Below are 19,197 nucleotides of genomic sequence, written 5' to 3'. Positions count from 1 at the left end.
ATGACAGCTGGCTGATTGATGCAGAGCAATTCATCCAATTCCTTCTTCCTTCAGAGCTGACTTAAGAACTGCTAATTGTTTCCTTTGATGGGCAAGGCCTTTGTTCCTGCAGCTGAAGAGGAAAGTAGTTAACCCAGCCCACCAGGGTCACAAAAGTCCAGGGCTCTGATCCTGAGCTGAGTCTGAGAAATATGATATTCCTAGATAACTCATAAGCTGTACAGATATGCTTTTGGACTTTACAGAAGTGTTATTTTCACACAGGTTACAGTGTATATTGGTGTGACCCTGGAGTCTGTGGATCCTAGGGAACTGGAGTTGTGCCCTAGGACAGCCTTTCTCACAGGAGTATGATGGGGTGTCACTGAAGTCAAGACAGTAACGCACACTGACTTTATCTGCATATGTACACCCACATTTTAAGGCCTATAAGGCCTAATCCAGGTCACCACCCACTCTGCATAGTTTGTTATGCACCAGGATACCTGTGTGCTGTTCTTGGGCTGCATTCGACAGGAGTCTCCCATGTGCAGCCCTCACAAGTGTACAGATGGGTGTGTGCACGTGTCCACTTGTAACCGGCTTGATACCTCTTATCCTTGCTGCGTTGCAACAGCCTTGTCTTAAAAGGCATTGGCGATAAACACTCGCAGTCCATTTTACCAGAAGTTTACAGTGGGTGAGTCACACGTTATGGGGCTTCCTCACAGTAAAAGGTCAAAAACCAGTTGATCAAAAAGCAAAAAACCCAGGTGGATTTGATGGTTAGAATCACTTTCTCACAAGTGGTTTAGTGTCCCAAATAGGGGTTGTAAGCTCTATACAAATACTATATATCCAATAATATTCCAATAATACAATATGTTAAAACAGGTTTGCTGTTTTCAAAAATCTGAAACAACTTTCACTTTTTGTGGAGTGCTCCCTAATCTGGTCTAGCCTTCTTGCTTGATTTTCTTTTTATTTAGCTTATTAAGGGCCTGATTACAATTTTGGAGGAGGTGTTAATCCGTCCCAAATGTGACGGATATACTACCAGCCGTATTACGAGTTCCATAGGATATAATGGACTCGTAATACGGCTGGTGGTATATCCGTCACTTTACTGTCACTTTTGGGACGGATGTACACCTCCTCCATAGTTGTAATCAGGCCCTAAGTCTTTTATGACTTCTTTTCAAGAGTGTGGTTTGTAAATGTACATCAGAGTTAACTATTTTGCCCAGCAAACTGTCAACAGAATCATCATCCTCCAGCAAAGTTAAGGTGGTATTAGAACATTTAACATAGTTTAAAGTACTGTTTGAATCTGCTGAATTATCTGTGCCTTACCTAATACAGCGTTGGAGGGTGTGATGTTTGGTTGTATTCTAGGTTGTGACGTTTAAACCTGACAATAGCCTCAGAGCGATCCTTCTTTAGATCATCTATCATTGTTTGCAATATTTGTGGTAAGATGCTACAATGGGTGTGCAATTACTTTGCTGTGAGGTATGTTTTACCTACCCCTTTCCTCAAACCACGATGGTGATTAGCCTTGCTATTTTTTAGGTCTTGGCTCTAGACAGCACGAATGTGTGGTCTCGAACCAAGACATGCTGTATCAGCATTGTGTGCTTTAGCCCACCCACCGCTCTATTTTTCATTATCCCCATTTGGCAAGGGCATGCATACATCATGCCTCTTCCGAGGCACTGCCCAACTACTGCTTAACATATGCAGTGGGCATTTTCTTCCATTGGTTTGGGAATACTTTTTTTGTTTTCAAATGAGTGACGGACCTGCAACACGTTAGGAGTGCTGGTTATGTCTCACTGCCACTTTTAATGATATATTTACATGGGCTTTGTCTACACCACACGCTAATTTTCAGCTTGGGAGCGAAGGCATGCCCTTCTGTTTTCAGCATGTGCGAGCCACAATGTGCCCTGTTAGTATCAGTGCTTTACATATTTGCCAGTTTCTTTAAATGTAACTTTTTTTGGGCCAAGTATACAGTGTTCTATAATTGTTTTGTATACATTGCTTTCTCATTTTGTGACGCTTTTTTGTTTTTCTCTTTCCTCGTCTTTCTTACATTTTTATTTTGTTTGCAGTAAATGCCTGATGCAGAAAGCTAAGTTCTGAATGCTGAGGCACCGTAACCCTAAAAGGCATCTCGGGCCTCTTTAATCCATTTACTTCCACTCCATGCACTTCCAGCTTTCAGCTTTCTCACTTTGTGACACTGTTTCATTTTTCTCTTCCCCTGTGTTAGACTTTTCATCCTTGGCATGGTCTCCCTTAACTTTTTGCCTCTGTTTCCCAGGTTGTTGATGTGTGCTGGACTCTGATTTTGCTGTTTTTGTTACTCTGGACTCTTTACCACTACTAACCAGTGCTAAAGTACAAGTGCTCCTTTACAAAATGTGTATGTAATTGGCTTATCCATGATTGGCATATTTTATTTATTAGTAAGTCCCTAGTACAGTGCACTAGAGGTGCCCAGGGCCTGTAAATCAAATGCTACTAGTGGGCCTGCAGCACTGGTTGTGCCACCCACATAAGTAGCTCTGTAATCATGTCTCAGACCTGCCACTGCAGTGTCGGTGTGTGCAGTTTTAACTGTAAATTCGACTTGGCAAGTGTACCCACCTGCCAGGCCTAAACCTTCCCTTTTCTTACATGTGAGGCACCCCTAAGGTAGGCCCTAGGTAGCACCAAGGGCAGGGTGCAGTGTATGGTTAAGGTAGGACATATAGGGGATCATTACAACCTCGGCGGTCTGCAGAGGTTGCGGGAGCCAGAATATGGCCAGAGTATGGCTGGCTCCGTATTTTGAATTTTCCGCTGGGCCAGCGGACGGTAACAGAGTTACCGTCCGCTGGCCCAGCGGAAAAGTCACATCAACATTGCCGCCGGCTCGTAATTGAGCCGGCGGCAATGCTGATGTGCAGCGGGTGCAGTAGCCCCCGTCGCGCATTTCACTGCCTGAAATTCGGGCAGTGAAATGCGCGACGGGGCTCTGCCTGGGGGCCCCCTGAGTCCCCTTACCGCCAGCCTCTTCCTGGCGGTGCAAACCGCCAGAAACAGGCTGGCGGTAGGGGAGTCATAATCCCTAGGGCAGCGCTGCCCTGGCGGATTATCACCGCCGGGGCAAAAATGGCGGAATACCGCTGGTATGGGTTTTCGTACCACCAGCCTGTTGGCGGTACGAACGCCAGGGTTGTAATGACCCCCATAGTAATGTGTTTTATATGTCCTAATAGTGAAATATTACTAAATTCGTTTTTCACCACTGTTGCAAGGCCTGTCCCTCTCATAGGTTAACATGGGGGCTACCTTTAAATATGATTAAAGTGTAGATTCCCTTTAGGAGGGGACGGACATGTGGAGTTTGGGGTCTCTGAGCTCACAATTTAAAAATACATTTTTTAGTAAAGTTGATTTTGAGATTGTGTGTTTGAAAATGCCACTTTTAGAAAGTGAGCATTTTCTTGCCTATACCATGTCTGTGACTCTGCCTGTTTGTGGATTCCCTCTCTGGGTCAGTTTGACAGTTGGGCTGGTTGCACCTCACACTAGACAGTGACACAAAGGGAGCTGGGGTGTATTCTGCATTTCCTGATGAGCCATCTGTGCTAGGAGGGAGGGGAGGAGTGGTCACTTACACCTTAAAGGGCTGTGCCTGTCCTCACACAATGCAGTCTCCAACCCCCTGGTGAGTGTCTGGGGCCTGGCCTGGCCAAGGCAGGATTTCACATTCAAGAGAGTCTTTGCTTTGAAGTAGACCTACTTCAAAGGAGAAAATGGGTATAAGAAGGGCACCCAAAACCACAGACTTTAGAACACTTCTGGAAACAAGAGGAACCTCTGCCTGGAGAAGAGCTGAAGAGCTGAGGAAGAAGAGCTGCCCTGCCTGTGACTGTGCTTTGTGGAGCTATCCTGCAGTTGCTGCTTCTGCCAGAGTAAGAGGGCAAAGACTGGACTTTGTGTGCCTTCCATCTTGTGAAGATCTCCAAGGGCTTGATTTAGAGATTGTTTCCTGTTGTTTGAAGTCTCAGGGACAGCAAAGACTTCTCTCTGCCAGCACCTGGAGTCTCTGGAGAGACTCCTACTCTGCCCTGTGGTGGCCATCCAGTCCCTGGGACCCTGAAAGGAGAGGCTGGCAGCATAAGAGAAGGAAATCAACGCACAGAGCTCCGTGCGGGGAAAAGATCGACACAACTCTGATCTGCGACTGAAGAAATGACGTACCGCCGGCTCCACGGCTGAAAATCGACACTCGCCGGAAACGCAACCGTAGAATCGACGGACGGAACTGGAGAAACAACACGCAGCATTGCTGATGGAGGCTGGGAGATTGCAACCCGCGCTGTGTGGTTTTCGGATCATCGTGCGGATGGATTTCTGATGCAAACACCGCTGGGGGTGTAAAAACAACGCAAGGCCTGCCCGGACCCGAGATTGCTGACCGGATCGACACATCGCTCTCCCGTGGAAAGAGGAAACGATGTGCCCCGACCCGACGAAAGGAGAAACGACACAAGGTCTTGTGAGTGAGTGAAATCGACGCATCGCAAGCCCTTTTTGATGCACACTCGCCCGTGTGGGGTTATTTTTGACACAACCAATGTACATTTTCACGCTAACAGTGTTAGTGTGTGTTTAAAACTTCATAAAGACTCTTTTTGCTTTTTAATTGATAACTTGACTTGTGTATTGTGGTTTTTTGTTGTTTTGGTCTTGTTTTGGTTAGATAAATATTTCCTATTTTTCTAAAGCTGTGTTGTGTCATTTTGTAATGTTTTCATTACGTTACTGTGTGTGTTGGTACAAATACTTTATACCTAGCACTCAGAAGTTAAGCCTACTGCTCTGCCAAGCTACCAAGGGAGTAAGCAGGGGTTAGCTGAGGGTGATTCTCTTTTACCCTGACTAGAGTGAGGGTCCTTGCTTGTACAGGGGGTAACCTGACTGTCAACCAAAGACCCCATTTCTAACATTCCCTGCCTTTCCCATATGTGTCTTTTGCTTGCAGTAAATGCCTGATGCTGAAAAAAGGTGTCAGCCCTAAAAAAACATACTGGTGCCCCACACCGGAAAGCACCTGCTCAAACTGAGCACTGCTTGCAAGAAAACCAGCTCAAATTAAGCACTGCTTGCAAGTAAACCAAAGGTATGCCTTCTCCAGGCCCAGCTGTAAGTCTACACTGCACGCTGATTTTCAGCTTGGGAGCGAAGGCAGGCACATCTGTTTTCAGCATGTGGGAGCCACAATGAGCCCTGTTCGTTTCAGTGTTTTACATATTTACCAGTTACTTTAAATTTAAGTTTTAGTGCTTTACAGATTTACCAGTTACTTTAAAATAAACTTTTTTGGGGGACAAGTACAGAACACTGAGGCAGCATAATCCTAAAGCCACCTCTGGCCTCTTTCATCCATTTTCAGGCACTTCCTCCCCCTTCAGCTCACTCTTACAGCTTTCTGCTTCCTCCCTTTGAGACACTTTTCTGTCTTTCTTTGCTCCGTCTTTCCCATCTCTGTCTTTTGCTCGCAGTAATTGCCTGATACAGAAAAATAATGTAATCCCATCGGGGCAGAGTTTGTCATTAACTCCAGTGGAGTGGCAGGCTACATTTAGGACATGATGTTAAACATTTTATTGAGAGCAGTTGTTACCTGAAAGGATCCTGCATTTTTTACGTATTGCATATGTTTGTGAAACATAAATAAAACAAGCATTGGCAAAGCCAATAGGCCTCAGCAGTCCAAGAGATGTAGGCATTGGCAATGTTAATGCATTTGTGTATATCAGTAAAAACAGTCGCAGAGTCATACCTAAATACATTTGCATTGCCAATCCCTATAGCTCTCAGATTGCCGAGACCTAGTGATTTGTCAACACTTGTTGTTTATTGCCGCTACATATAATGCCAGAGTTTGTGGGGCTCTAGTTTTCAGAATAATGGAAAAGTGCAATAGAAGCCAAATCCAATGTAGTTCACAATCAATTTAATAGCTTTTCATTTGGTATATTGAAAGTAACTCACAAGCGTCAGTATTTCACGGTTAGAGATCATGCACCATATTATTTTCTGTTTAAAGAACATTTTTAAAGAGTGTGGGAAATTGTGGATCACTTATCACCAGATTAGTGCTAGAAACCTTCAGGTGCAGCTTCTCAGAGCCAGGAATTCTCATTGAAATTAAAATCATCTTGCATCTGAGATAAGTTAAAAAAGCAAACATATTCCCTGTATTTTACCTCTGCTCTGCAAGGTTTTGGCCTGTTATGCTTCATGCTAACAATGCTGAAAGACGGGTGCCACAGCCTTGAGATATAGGCTTCCTGCAGAGTTTAAGCATTGAAATGGCATAAACTGGCTGCTGGATGAGTTCTATATCTTGGTGTGAATCGAGTGACCTGCACTTTACTACTGTCCTTCCAGCCAGGAAGCTTGACAGCACTATATTCTGCACACTTTGTGCATGATGTATGCCTCAATTGTGCCACTCTGGCGTTTTCAGCATGAATTTAAATAAAATAGCGTGACCCAAGAAACTGAGAACACCAAAGAAACTTAGAACTATCCAAGAAATCAAAGGACCCAAGAAACTGAGGTTGTGGAATGCATAAAGGAAAAAAATTAAACACTCTCTTGCTGAAGGGGCTGATACCCTACTAGCCATATGTTTTAAGACAAGTCCTTTGTAGAGGGTAAATTTACTTACTCCATTTTTAAATGGGTTTCTTGAAGAGACGCCATTAATAAACCAATTTATAGGAAAGGGAAAAAAATCAGATCCCATAACCTATTGACTTATTTTTGTTTTAGATACTAGTTTGAAATGTATGCTAAAGCAGGGCAGTTTTAGGAAACTTTAACCTTACAGACGGCAACAATGGTCTATCTACTGCACATCTTGTTTAGTAAAAAATAGTATGGAGATGGTGCTCATTACACTACATCACACCTGATGCCCGATGTGTATGCCTCATATGGATTGGGAAATTGGCTGTCTAGGGCATCCTCGAGGCAGTTATTAGTTTTTGAAAACTTTTCAGTGGGTTTTTCGTGAAGCATGGATGGAATTTGCATTAAGGACCTATAAGTGACATCTGGTCCATTGAAGATCTTGTGACTTAAATCGCTATAGATCTTCTGAAGCCTTGAAAATGTACCGGCTAGGGATGAAACACGTGTCCGCTGAACTTTTCATCTGATCAAGATCATCAATACACTAAAGATTCTTTTCTACCTACCCATAAGAAGAACTGTTTATTATAGGGGTGATTTCTTCATCAAATTGAGACCACTATTAAAGTTTTGTGATTCATATCAACAACTGACTACAAGATGAAGTAAAATTTGCTATTCTGATTGAAATCCTTTTGACTACATTTCTTCATTGATACTCTTGGCATATGTTTTTCTTGATTACTTGTTATATAATTTGTTTGATTATAATGAAGAGTGCTCCACTACTTTTGAATATTGCAGCTTTAGGGAAAACCACTCTATGGTGGTGCACTGCCTAGCCCTTTGGGCAGCAATGAGGTGGACAGTTCTTTCGGTAGCAAGCTATGACATACAAGCTGCCTTTCACCTGGTCAATTGTGCAATATTGTGGGACAAATTGAAAGAAATAATATTCTCTGGGATCACATCTCATCAATCCAAAGCTCCACTTGCAAAACTTGGCCCAGATAGACCTAGATGGGAACATCCCCTATCAGATCGAATCCTGATTAAAAACAGGTTATGTCATGAATATATTCTAGCCCCACTCCTTTTCAGTCTCTTCATCTCCGACCTTCCAAGCAAACGATCCTTAACAAATACCTTCTCCCCAAACATTGGGGGTCAGCACACCCTGTCCCTAATGTATGCTGACAACCTCGTCATCATGGACTCTACACCAATCGGCTTTCAGTGAAAATGTAACACTCTTTGTGCATACTGCAAAAGCAGCAAGCTTACAATTAATACAGATAAAACCAACACCTTAGTCTTCGCAAAAAAACCTGAGAAGTTTGTTTAGTTTCTTAATAATGTAAACTTGGAGCAAGTCAAGGTTTACACGCACTTTAGCATGCTAATAACCTCTTTAGTGGGAACTACTAACGCTTTAAAGAGGTTTGATACTTGATACAGCAGATTAACAGCGAACCCACTGAAAAAAATGTAAACTGGTCCCCCAAGCTCTATGTGAGGCAGACCTTGTTGTGCCTCGAAAGTACAGTAAGCTGTGACAGGGTGAAATTAGAGTGCCTAAAGAAGTTATTCTCTGTTCGGCAAAACTCTATGAACCAAGCCTTCCACCGTGAATAAGGCGCAATCTCCTATGATTTATTAGCAAAAACCTGAGCCCTGAGATTTTTATCTTCTATCTTAAAGAACAAAGCGGATCCCAAATTTTCTGTAAAAATAGCGAAAAGTTCTCAATATCACCTATACCCTCTTTCACATCAAATTGTTAAATTTTCCAACAATTCTCAGTTTCAATTTTATGTGTTTAATTATGATGAATAAATAAAAATGAGAACGGTAAAAACACCGTACTCACAAAAACATCAAGAGTTAGCTTATTGGCAGATAGTGCCTACTTGCTGTTCAGAAAATCTGCAATGCACTCCATTGAAAACCTGTGAGACCTAGAATTTCTCCTCTATTTATCAAAATTCCCAATAAGAGAGTCAAATAAATTTTACACATTTGTATTGGTGTTGAACCAATAGGGAAAATCCCCCTTCACCGGAATAGAATTTAGCAAAACCAGGGCCTTAGCCCATGTGTTCTTGTTATGAAATACAATATAACTCATTTACTTATTGATTGTTTATATTTTACAGGAATTAAGAAAAGGGATTTTCAAAAGGCACAGAGTCCATTCAAGGACAACCGCAATGAGCACATTTGAACGGAAGAGTTTTGATGTTGTGACTTCAATCTCAAGATTTGTCAATGCTATTCAGAAATCTTAGAATTGTCTGCCTAGTTATTTAGGTTGAGTGATTTTTTTTATGATCATTTATTGTAATTTTTTGTCAAGCCCAGTGCACTTTCTTTCTTGTGCTGGTGGGATTGTTAATAATGCCCTGAAAAGTAATGTGATTCATTGTTTAATCTTGTAAATGATGTGTACATACAGCACTAGTCAAGGGTGCTTGCTCAATGGAGACACCTGCAAATGCCACCTTTAGGTATGACACCTTGGTGTTGGGCTTGTCATTTCACTTCCCTACTTCCAGCAGGCCTGTTGGCAACATCACTGGATCCCTCAGGATAAGTCTACCTAGTTTTACAAATCTATGACCTTGTATAATTCATATCAGCATCTTTTACTCCGGTTCACCACCATGCACGCACTAATCATTTACCCCTGTTACACAGGGAAGCAGTGATTAGATTCCTTCTGGGTCATCTTTGTTAGGTTCCTTACGAAGATCAGAGCTAATATTCTGAAACACCATAGTTACTTAAGTAATCTTGAAAGGCTACCACTTGCTGCACCATGAGCATTAACAGATCCTCTTTCCATTGGTGTCCGGAAGTGCATTTATGTCATCAAAGCAACGTAAATCAGCATAGAGAACTGTCTCTTTTTTTTTACTACAGATTAGTTTCAATATTTAATCCAAGGTGCACTATGAAAATGTATAGAAAGTATTGTATTACCACAATAGAGTCCGAAACAGAGGGGGTCAGAAGTACAAAACAATGGTCGCAAAATACCGATTCGGTATGCAGTGACAATCCAGTTTTAGACGTCGGTAAACGTTTACTGACTCCTAAAATAGGATTCGTTCCTTCGAACAAGGATTTTAACGATTACAAACACCGGATAGGAATGTTTGTAGCCGTTAAATGCTTATTGCATCTGTCCCCATGGTGCTGTATACTGAACGGAAATGTCTATTGGGTCTAGTTGAAACCACACCACAGAAACCAAGATGTGAATAGGGAGAAGATATACTAGGGGTGACAGTACTAGGCAGCACACTATACAGTTGTATTTATATCTTTCTCTTTACACATATTCACGTTTCATTACCCACATTTCTATTCGAGGTACATTATGATAAAGTGTATGCCCCAATTTAGTGTTAGGTAGTGAAGCTGCCACTAAACTCTCAGTTTCCAATACGCACCCTTAGTAACCTAAGCACCAGACCAAGTTTCAAATTTCGTCTCTTGCTGTGCGACCTCTGTGAGGACCATGCATAAACTAGGCCAGCTGTAACAGGAAGGCGGGGGCGGGGGGGGGGGGGCTGTAAAGGCTGCTGCGACAAACGGTATGGATGGGGCTGCCACAGCGTCATCTTCCACTTTGTCCTAGAATATGGCAGTCTTTTTGGTGTACCATGTCACCAGATGTTGTGCTGTGTTTCTGGATCAACTATCCTGGTATTGTGAGGTGTGGATCTGAGAATAGGCACTTTGTATTATTGTGTTTATGTACAGACGTGTTGTGGGTGCAGTGCAAAAGCAGACATCCCTTCGTCAGGGCCAGTAACAGTACACGTTTGGTTGGCAGGACAAAACTAACTGCAAGACCCGGCCATTTCTTGTCATTAACAAGTAGCACGTTTGTTTTTTGTTTTTTTCGTGGTAAGGTGAAAGTCGTTTTCTATTGGAGGATGGGGAGGTAAACATCCCCCTGGAAGATAATAAACATAACTTTTATGCAGAGGACAAAACCTCAACTATAGGTACGTCTAAGTGCTGTACATTCGTGATGAACAAAGGATTGACCTCAAAAGGTGAGAGGTTAAATTTGCCATGCTGGAATACAACTTTTGACACAGCGGTAATACCAGAAATACGGAAAGGTGCGGGGTTCGAGGAGAACTTGGCATGTGATAGACTTCCCCACTAATCCTTCTAACTGATAAGAACTTGCTTATGGTGGTTTGCTAACTGCTGGATTTCTACACGTTTTTAGAATTTTAGCAGCTAGAATGCTCATGCCCCATGCAGTGTACTTTTGTACTGTCAGTTGTAGAGGAGGTGTGAGTAGATGATGCAGGACTTGTTTGCCTTTGCTTTTTGACACCTGTATTCCAGCATTCGAGATATAAAATACCGAACTAGAGGTAGCAGAATGCAAAGACACAACCAAGACTGAATGGTCTACTCAAGCCTTACATTCACCAGTTTGAGATCTCTCCTTTTCAAACTCTCTGCAAGTTTTTGGTGACATGAAATATCCCTCTTGTTTCTCTGCCATAAAGGTGTGCCTGCTTTCAGTAAGTTAAAAAAAAACATTGCCAGGACCTATGCAATTGCACTTCATTAATCAATGTATCTTGTGATAGCCACTCAACACACTAAAGTGATATTTCCTTCAATTTGCAGCCGCTGCACATTTCCTGCCAAATGGGATTTTAGTCTTAGCCCGAAACCACAGCATTTCCAGGTATTTTCAAAATTTCTTTCTATCAAAGTGAATATTTTCTGTCCTAGCAAAATTATGTAATTGGGTCTAGAAGTGGACAAGGTGCACCTTGTTTTAAAGGGAATATTTTTCTACAGGAAATCACTCAATTGGCGATTATAGTCTTCCTTTTGAAAACGCCTCAAAACGTGCTTTAAAACGTCTTTTAACCTGTGGTTTAAACACCGAACTTTAAAATACATTTGATGAACGAAGTCAAATAAGGATGTAGGTATGTGGTGTGAGAGCATTAATTCTAGCTTCATCAGTACGAATTTGACTTGCTTTGCGAATCATGTGTGTGTGTCTCATTGTTGTAGCAACACATGCTGACAGTTGTATAAAAATTAGTAGAAAAGAAACCTGACTAAACTTGTTCTGATTACTCTTTTTCTTAAAATATTTTTTAACAAATATTTCACCCTGCATCGAATTTACCAGGTTTCCTTAGAGAAAATCATTTTGTGTAGTTTGGCTTTTTCTACAGCTTTCCTCCTTCTCATTTTCAGAGAGCCCCCTTTAGCCCCCCTTTTTTCTCCATCCTTCTCTCCCCACTTTCTTCTGTTATACCTCAATTTCCCCATCTTTCTTGTTCTCACTCCTCAGGCCTACAACACCATGCGTTCCTCCTCTCTCATCATTTTCCCATTCTTCTACTGGCCACCCAACTCCTTTACCTTACTTTACCTTGTTTCTTATTTTTTTGTTGCAGTCCTCCTTTGTTTCTTCTTTGTTAGTCCCAGTAGATGACAGGAATCTTGGAATGCATTTGTAATATTTGAACAAACCCATTTGTAGTGTATGTATCTTTAAGTTATGTAAATCTTATTTCAGTGATGTTGTCATGCCTTCATAGGATGCCATGTTTACTTTTAGTATGAGCTCCAGTTCTGGAATGAAGTGGTTGCTGGGAACTGAACAGTAACCCTCCCGGTCCTGGGTATCATTGTCATACAATAAATCATATTCTTCAAAAGGAATATTTTTTTTTAATGTGATGACTGACCTCTACATATTGGCGACGAGAGTCTGAAGCCACACTGTTGCCCACCGACGTAATTTCATTTTCACATATCTTTGCTTTGCCAGGATTTCGTATCTCCTGCAGGTGTGCTGTTGTAGATTGAAGCCCATCAACAAGCTCCCAATAGTGGAAAATTTGATGGCTAGTGTGAGGTCAGTTGCTGAAGAATTTGCGCATTTTGGGAGGACTGCGTGCATGCTCACTCCCCAACCTCTCAGGAGCTTGAGATAGTCCTGCACAAGCGCTTGACCCCACGCCATGCTCATATGCTCACTCTCCGACCTGCATGAGTGCTTTATCCCACGTCATGCTAATATGTCAGTTTGTCAATCACATTGGCGGCCATCTTGGAGGTTCTTCAAAACCGATGTGAGCGGGCCACTCTTTCTGTTTATTTCATCATGTTATTCACGTCAGTGGCCATCTTGGGGAGAGTTTGTTGCATTTACTGCACATCGGTTATTACTCTGCTTCAGCACGCTACCAATTTGAGTTACCTCAACTATTTTGCAAGCACGTTGAATACGTTACCTCAAAAACTTGTGTAAGATGCTGTTTTTAATATCGTTGACTACTTTCCAATTAAACTTCGAAAGTCTGATTACTGCAAAGTTTGTAGAGTTTATCCAGTCAGATCATATTTTATCCTAGCATTTGCCTAAATATTTTCTTGGTATTACGTGTTTTGTTCACTAGTAATGGCAACAACACCTGTGCAGCCTCCTCCCTTTCTGGCACAACTTGGAAAACCACAAATTAAATGGAAATTGTGGTTAAGACTGTTTGAAAATTATCTTGTGGCCATAGATGTGGTGAGGTTCACTCCTGCGTGCAAACTAGCACTTTTGTTTGGTTAGGACAAAAGGCACAAGAAGTCTTTGACAATTTGCCAACCATTCCTGCACCACATGATGAATCAGGCGACGGTAAATGGAATGTCTATAGGGAGGCGGCGGAACCATTGAACAAACATTATTCAGACAAACGTAGCATAATGTTGTAAAGAAATACCTTGACCTAGAGTTTTAGCAGCCACATGTGACTTTGGTGTGAATATAGACACTTATATTTGTGATCAATTTATTTTCAATTGCTGTTCAAAAAGGGTTCAGAAAAGGCTACACTGGTGGAAGTCATTGATCTAGCGAAGTGCATAGAAAAATCCATGGTTTCCTTGAACGCTCTTAATCCTAGTGATTCCATCAGCTCAGTTTAAACCACTGATTCTGAACAAGACATTGAAACATTGTCATATGTGAATATACTAAACAGAGGTATAAAGATTCTACATAGGAAATCTCCATATACTTGTTTCAGATGCGGGTCAAAGTCACATCTCACTTATAATTTGAGTTGACCTGCAGTTTAGCGTGCAAAAAGGTAGGGCATTTTGATTTTTTTTTCAAAGAAACAGGAGAAATCACATCAAAATTAACAGTGTTAATATTCAGTATGACAATATCACTGAACGTTTAAGCTTACCATTGAATACAGTACTGTGACTGGTTCTGGATCAGTCGAAGGACCTGTGATGCTATAATTAGGGGAATTGCATTACAGGTCATGGCTGATCCAGGATCACCAGTTACAATACTTAGAGACCCTACATTTCATGACAAGAGGGGAGACACTGTGTCCCTTCTACCCACAGACATTAACCCTAAAGCCTTCGGTGAGAAGGACATAGACATGTTGAGGTATTTTATATAAAGTGAAGAATGTCTAGAAAGAGTTACAAGTACTAAAATGTATGCAGCTATTAAAGGAAAGAACATAATTGGTTGGCAGGATCTCGTAAAGCTAAGTTTGTACCACAAAGCAGGAGCTAATAACCCTGTGATAGTAGGTGAAATGCCTATGGTATGTGTGTCCACCAGTGACAATGTTGACAATATTGAAAGTATCAGATTTCAAGGATGTTTTCCGTGATCAAGTAGGTAATGTACAGGGGTTTGAACACCAATTCAAGTTGAAACCATTAGCTGAACCAGTAATTCACAAAGTGCGTCCCGTACCACTCAGCATTAGGGAGGAACTGAAAGAGGTGTTTAAAAAACCTGTGTAAGGATGGTATTGTTGAACCTTGCAATTCTTCACAATGGGTTTCTCCAGTAGTAGTGGCTGGAAAGAAATCTGGAGAAATTAGGTTGTGCGCAGACCTTAGAACCTTAAATAAAAACATATTGGTAGACTGCCATCCCGTCCCCAAGATACAAGACCAAAGCACGCCCCATCCAGCACCACCACTGATCCGATGCCACACCAGACCCTGGCCATTGGGCCCCTATCTCCTCAGAAGACACCTGGAAACTCATGAACTCCATTCACTCAGGGGCACTTTCAGACCTGTGCCCACATCACATTTTCAACCTGGCCAGCGCCACCATCGCAGCAGAGCTCTGCCGGATTATCTATTGTTCCATTGAGACCGCCACCTTCCCTTCAAACTGGAAGTGTGCAGAGATCAACCCACTCCCAAAGAAACCTTCCCCCGGCCCAAAGGAGCTGAAGAATTACAGACCCATCTCTCTGCTCCCATTCCCAGCAAAGGTAATTGAAAAGGCCATCAACATGCTACTCACAGTTCCTTGAAGCAAACCAGATCCTGGCCCCCTCCCAGTCCGGATTCAGGAGCAAGCACAGCACCGAGACTGCCCTCCTCGCAGCCACCAATGACATTCACTCCATAGTGGACCACGGAGACGCAGCTGCCCTCATCCTCCTCGCATCTCTGCCGTGCTCGACACAGTCTCCCACTCCACCCTCTGCACCAGACTCCACGACGCCAGCATCCATGGTAAAACATTGGAATGGATTTGATTCTTCCTCATCGGAAGAACCCGGAATGTAAGACTCCCGCCGTTCACCTCGGCACCCAAAGAAACATGCTGCAGAGTACCTCAGGGATCCTCACTAAGCCAGACCCTCGTCAACATCTAAATGGCCCGCTCACTAAAATCATTAGACAACACAGCCTAAACATAGTCTCCTATACCGACGATACCCAACTGATCATCTCCTTGACTTACGACCCTTTCAACAGCTAAGGGACATTTCCACAATGGAATGAAAGCAGTCTCCACCTGGATTGAAACCAGCTACCTCAAACTCAGCTCGGACAAGACAGAGATCCTCATACTTAGCTCCCCTCCCCCACCAGGGATGACTCCTGGTGGCCAACCGCCCTAGGAAATGCCCCTACTAACCACACACGCAACCTTGGCATCATCCTGGGCTCCATGCTTTCCACGACCCAGCAAGTCAACACCGTCTCATCATCATGCTTCCACACTCTGCTCCTCCTTCGGAAGATATTCAAGTGGATCCCCACTGAGACAAGAAGGGCGGTCACCCACGCGCTTGTCAGCAGCAAACTGGACTATGGCAACGCACTTTCTACCAGAGAATCCAGATCACAGCAGCCAGACTCATCCTGGACATCCCCTGCCACAGCCACATCTCTGCCCACCGAAGTGACCTGCACTGGCTTCCGATTGACAAACGCATCACTTACAAGATACTAACACACACCTACAAGGCACTGCACAACATTGGACCAGCCTACCTCAACCACCGCCTAACCATCCACACCCCCACCAGGCAGCTCCGATTCTCCCAACTTGCCCTCGTCGCCATCCCCAGAATCAGGAAGAACACAGCTGGAGGCAGATCCTTCTCTTACCTCGCAGCCCAGACAAGGAACATGCTCAATCTCAGACAGTTCGCCTTGCTGAAGCAGTTCAGGAAGGATCTCAAGACCTGGCTCTTCGGGTGAGCAGCACGCCCGCAATAGCACCTTGAGATCCCACGGGTGATAAGCTGCGGTTTACAAGTCCCAATTGACTGTTTCATTGAGAACTTTTGGCCAACCTGGGAGAGGCTAAGTATTTTTCTATCATTGATTTACCCTCCGCGTACCATCAAAGTGCAATCACAGGGGATTCAATGGAGTTAACCACATTCATAACACCATTTGGAGCATACAGATAACTAAAATTACTATTTGGGCTCACATCAGCAGCTAGCGAACTCCAAAAATTTATGGACAATCTAGATGAGGAAATAAAAAGAGTACAAACCTACCAGGATGATATCTTGTTTTATGCCAATAGCGTAGAGAGTCACAATCACATTCTTAGAGAAGTATTGTAAATTTTGAAGTGCACTGGCATGAACATTAGGCGGGACAAGTGCAAATTTGGTACGCAAGAACTAGGCTATGTGGGTCATACCATTTCGTCATCGGAGTCAAACCTAAGTTTTGCTTGTTAAAAGCTATCAGAGAAGCAGCTTCCCGCAAGTACAGAAATGCTGTTTGTTCCTTTTGGGGCCTCGCTGAATATTATCAGGGTTACACTCAGGTGGTTGACTCAATACGGGCATTGCTCAGGACAGGAGCCAGGTTTGTGTGTTCAGATAAAGCAAACATAGCTTCTGAACAAATCAAATGAATGATCGAGGAGGCATCTGCCTTGAGAGCATTTAAGGAAGGTAGCAAATGTACCATCACAGTTGATGCAAGCTTGATTGGATTGGGAACTGTCCTCAGTCAGTGGGTTGGAGGCAAAGAAGAAACGGTGGGTTTTACATCAAGAATGCTAAAAGACAGTGAAAAACACTATAGCGCAATCGAATGAAAAGCACTGGTATGAACCTGGGCTATCCATAAATTTAGAATGTATATATGGGGACGTGCTTTTGAACTCTTCACATATCACAAGCCTTTAAAGCACATATTGAACAAAAGCCGGACCAATAATGGGTCAGCCAGACTACTCAGGTTATTATCCAAACTTCAAGAATATAATTTTACAATAAAACATTTAACAGGAGGCATTTTCAGGCAAATAGCCTATCTTGCATACAATTAAGTCATAATAATCAGTGTGATGAGTCACTTGTTTCTTGAATATTTCATTTTCTGTGACTCATATATTCTTTGGGATCCAGATTTTTGCCCTGAATGGCTGTTGTTTTCTTATGATCCATAATCTTTTAGTGTACTGTTTTTGGGATTGCAAACCTGTATCCTCCTTGGATGCCAGTGCTCAAGCCAGAAGCAACCACCATGTCAAGAACAAATCTACATCCTAGATATGCACTGTTGATCCAGGAGAAAATCAGTAAGTGCATATTTTCATTAGCACATTTATAAATCTATACAAAACTTAACATCTAACCCATGGGGGTAGAGAATAAATCTAAGCCACCTTTCAAAAACTAAGGAACTGTGAATGGTCTACTTCATGGAATATTTTACTGAGTAACTCATCAATAGCCCTACTATCAGTATATGTTAAAGTCACCATTCAAAAAATGCAGGTGCTTAAAATCAAGCTACAAAAAGAACAGAAACTTTTAAAGAACACAAAAAGTGACTCTGAAGTGCCACACTTACTACGGAGGATTGCAGAAGTAGAAAATATGACAGGAAGGAATGCTTTTAAAGCTTTTAAAGCTGAAAAATAAAAAACGAAAAAGAGACATGTTACGATTTCATATATCTCCTCTCCCAGCTCACCACTTCATAAATCATTCTGTTCTTGGAGATTCAGTTGTCAGTGTATGTCCTGTGGGTAAACAGCATAAAAAACAGAAGGTTTCTAAGACAAAAAAAGCACCAGCCAACTACAACCCTTAAAGACATCAGATGCTGTTATTGTTTAACTGGAGGGCTGCTATCACCAGGTGAATTAAACCTTTTGAGCAAAGGCCTCTATTTCTGTCCTGTACCTAAGGACCATAGTACAGCCAACATGATGAGAGACCTAAAAGCCTGAGAGAAGATGCAGACTTGCAGAATACTTTAACAATAATCCTGATGCTGATCAGAAAGCTACCTTCCAGATCCATTTAAGAAGTTCGTGGACTCCTCCATGTGGTAGAAATCCTGTTCTTGATACATACATTTATCCATTAACAAACTCATCAAAGAATCAACACCTAAAAGGATATTTGATAACATTACCAGAGAGGAAAGAAAAGCTCTCCACTACCCTCAACAGAGAATAGATCATTATAAAACTGGCAGGCAAAAATGGTGCAGTGGTTGCAATGAAAGTGTGTGAATATATTGAGGAGGGAATGACACAACTGATGGATACCAACACTTACAAACCATTAGAAACTGATCCTACAGACGACTTGAACAAAGAGATTAAGAACACGGTTGCAAAGTACAGGAGCTTAAATTTAATTGATGAAACAACAGATATACTTGTTCATCCCATACCAAGACCTGGGAGATTTCACATGCTTCTCAAGATTCACAAAATGAACAATCCTGGCCGCCCCATCATCTATGGCAATGATATTGGCAACTGAGAGACTATCTTTATTTGTCAACTTGCTCCTCCAGCCCATTGTCCAGGAACTTCCATAATTTGTTAAGGACACCAGTTACTTCATCCAGATTATTGAAAAATTAAACCAAACCTACACATTTGGGGATGACACTCTTCTGGCTACATTTGATGTTACATCATTATACACCAATATACCACATGAGGATGGGCTTATGGCATCATCTGAAGCTCTTAATAAAAGAACTGTGAAAAAATCATCAACAAATGTGCTTACAAACTTTGCTAGAGTTATCCTTAAATCCAACAATTTTATCTTCATTGTTAAGCACTATCTGCAGATACAAAGGACTTCCATAAGCACTCAGATGGCTCCTTCCTATGCAAGTATCTTCATGGGCCAACTGGAGGACTATATACTTGCGAGTTCTAGCATCAAACCACTGTTA

At 42.3% G+C, this 19,197-nt stretch overlaps 1 protein-coding gene across 2 annotated transcripts in view; it reads left to right on the top strand.

The window, feature by feature from the left end:
- LOC138304105 (fer-1-like protein 4) overlaps positions 1 to 19,197 on the top strand; it is a 1,042,026-nt gene that overhangs the window by 385,557 nt on the left and 637,272 nt on the right. For both annotated transcript variants that reach the window (XM_069243852.1, XM_069243853.1), the window contains one exon: positions 11,344 to 11,404. In XM_069243852.1, coding sequence (XP_069099953.1) covers positions 11,344 to 11,404 — 61 coding nt within the window. The remainder of the gene's footprint in view (positions 1 to 11,343; positions 11,405 to 19,197) is intronic.

The sequence above is a fragment of the Pleurodeles waltl genome, chromosome 7, assembly GCF_031143425.1.
Source record: "Pleurodeles waltl isolate 20211129_DDA chromosome 7, aPleWal1.hap1.20221129, whole genome shotgun sequence".
NCBI classification, from domain to species: domain Eukaryota; kingdom Metazoa; phylum Chordata; class Amphibia; order Caudata; family Salamandridae; genus Pleurodeles; species Pleurodeles waltl.
This window is presented reverse-complemented; position numbering and strand designations above follow the sequence as displayed.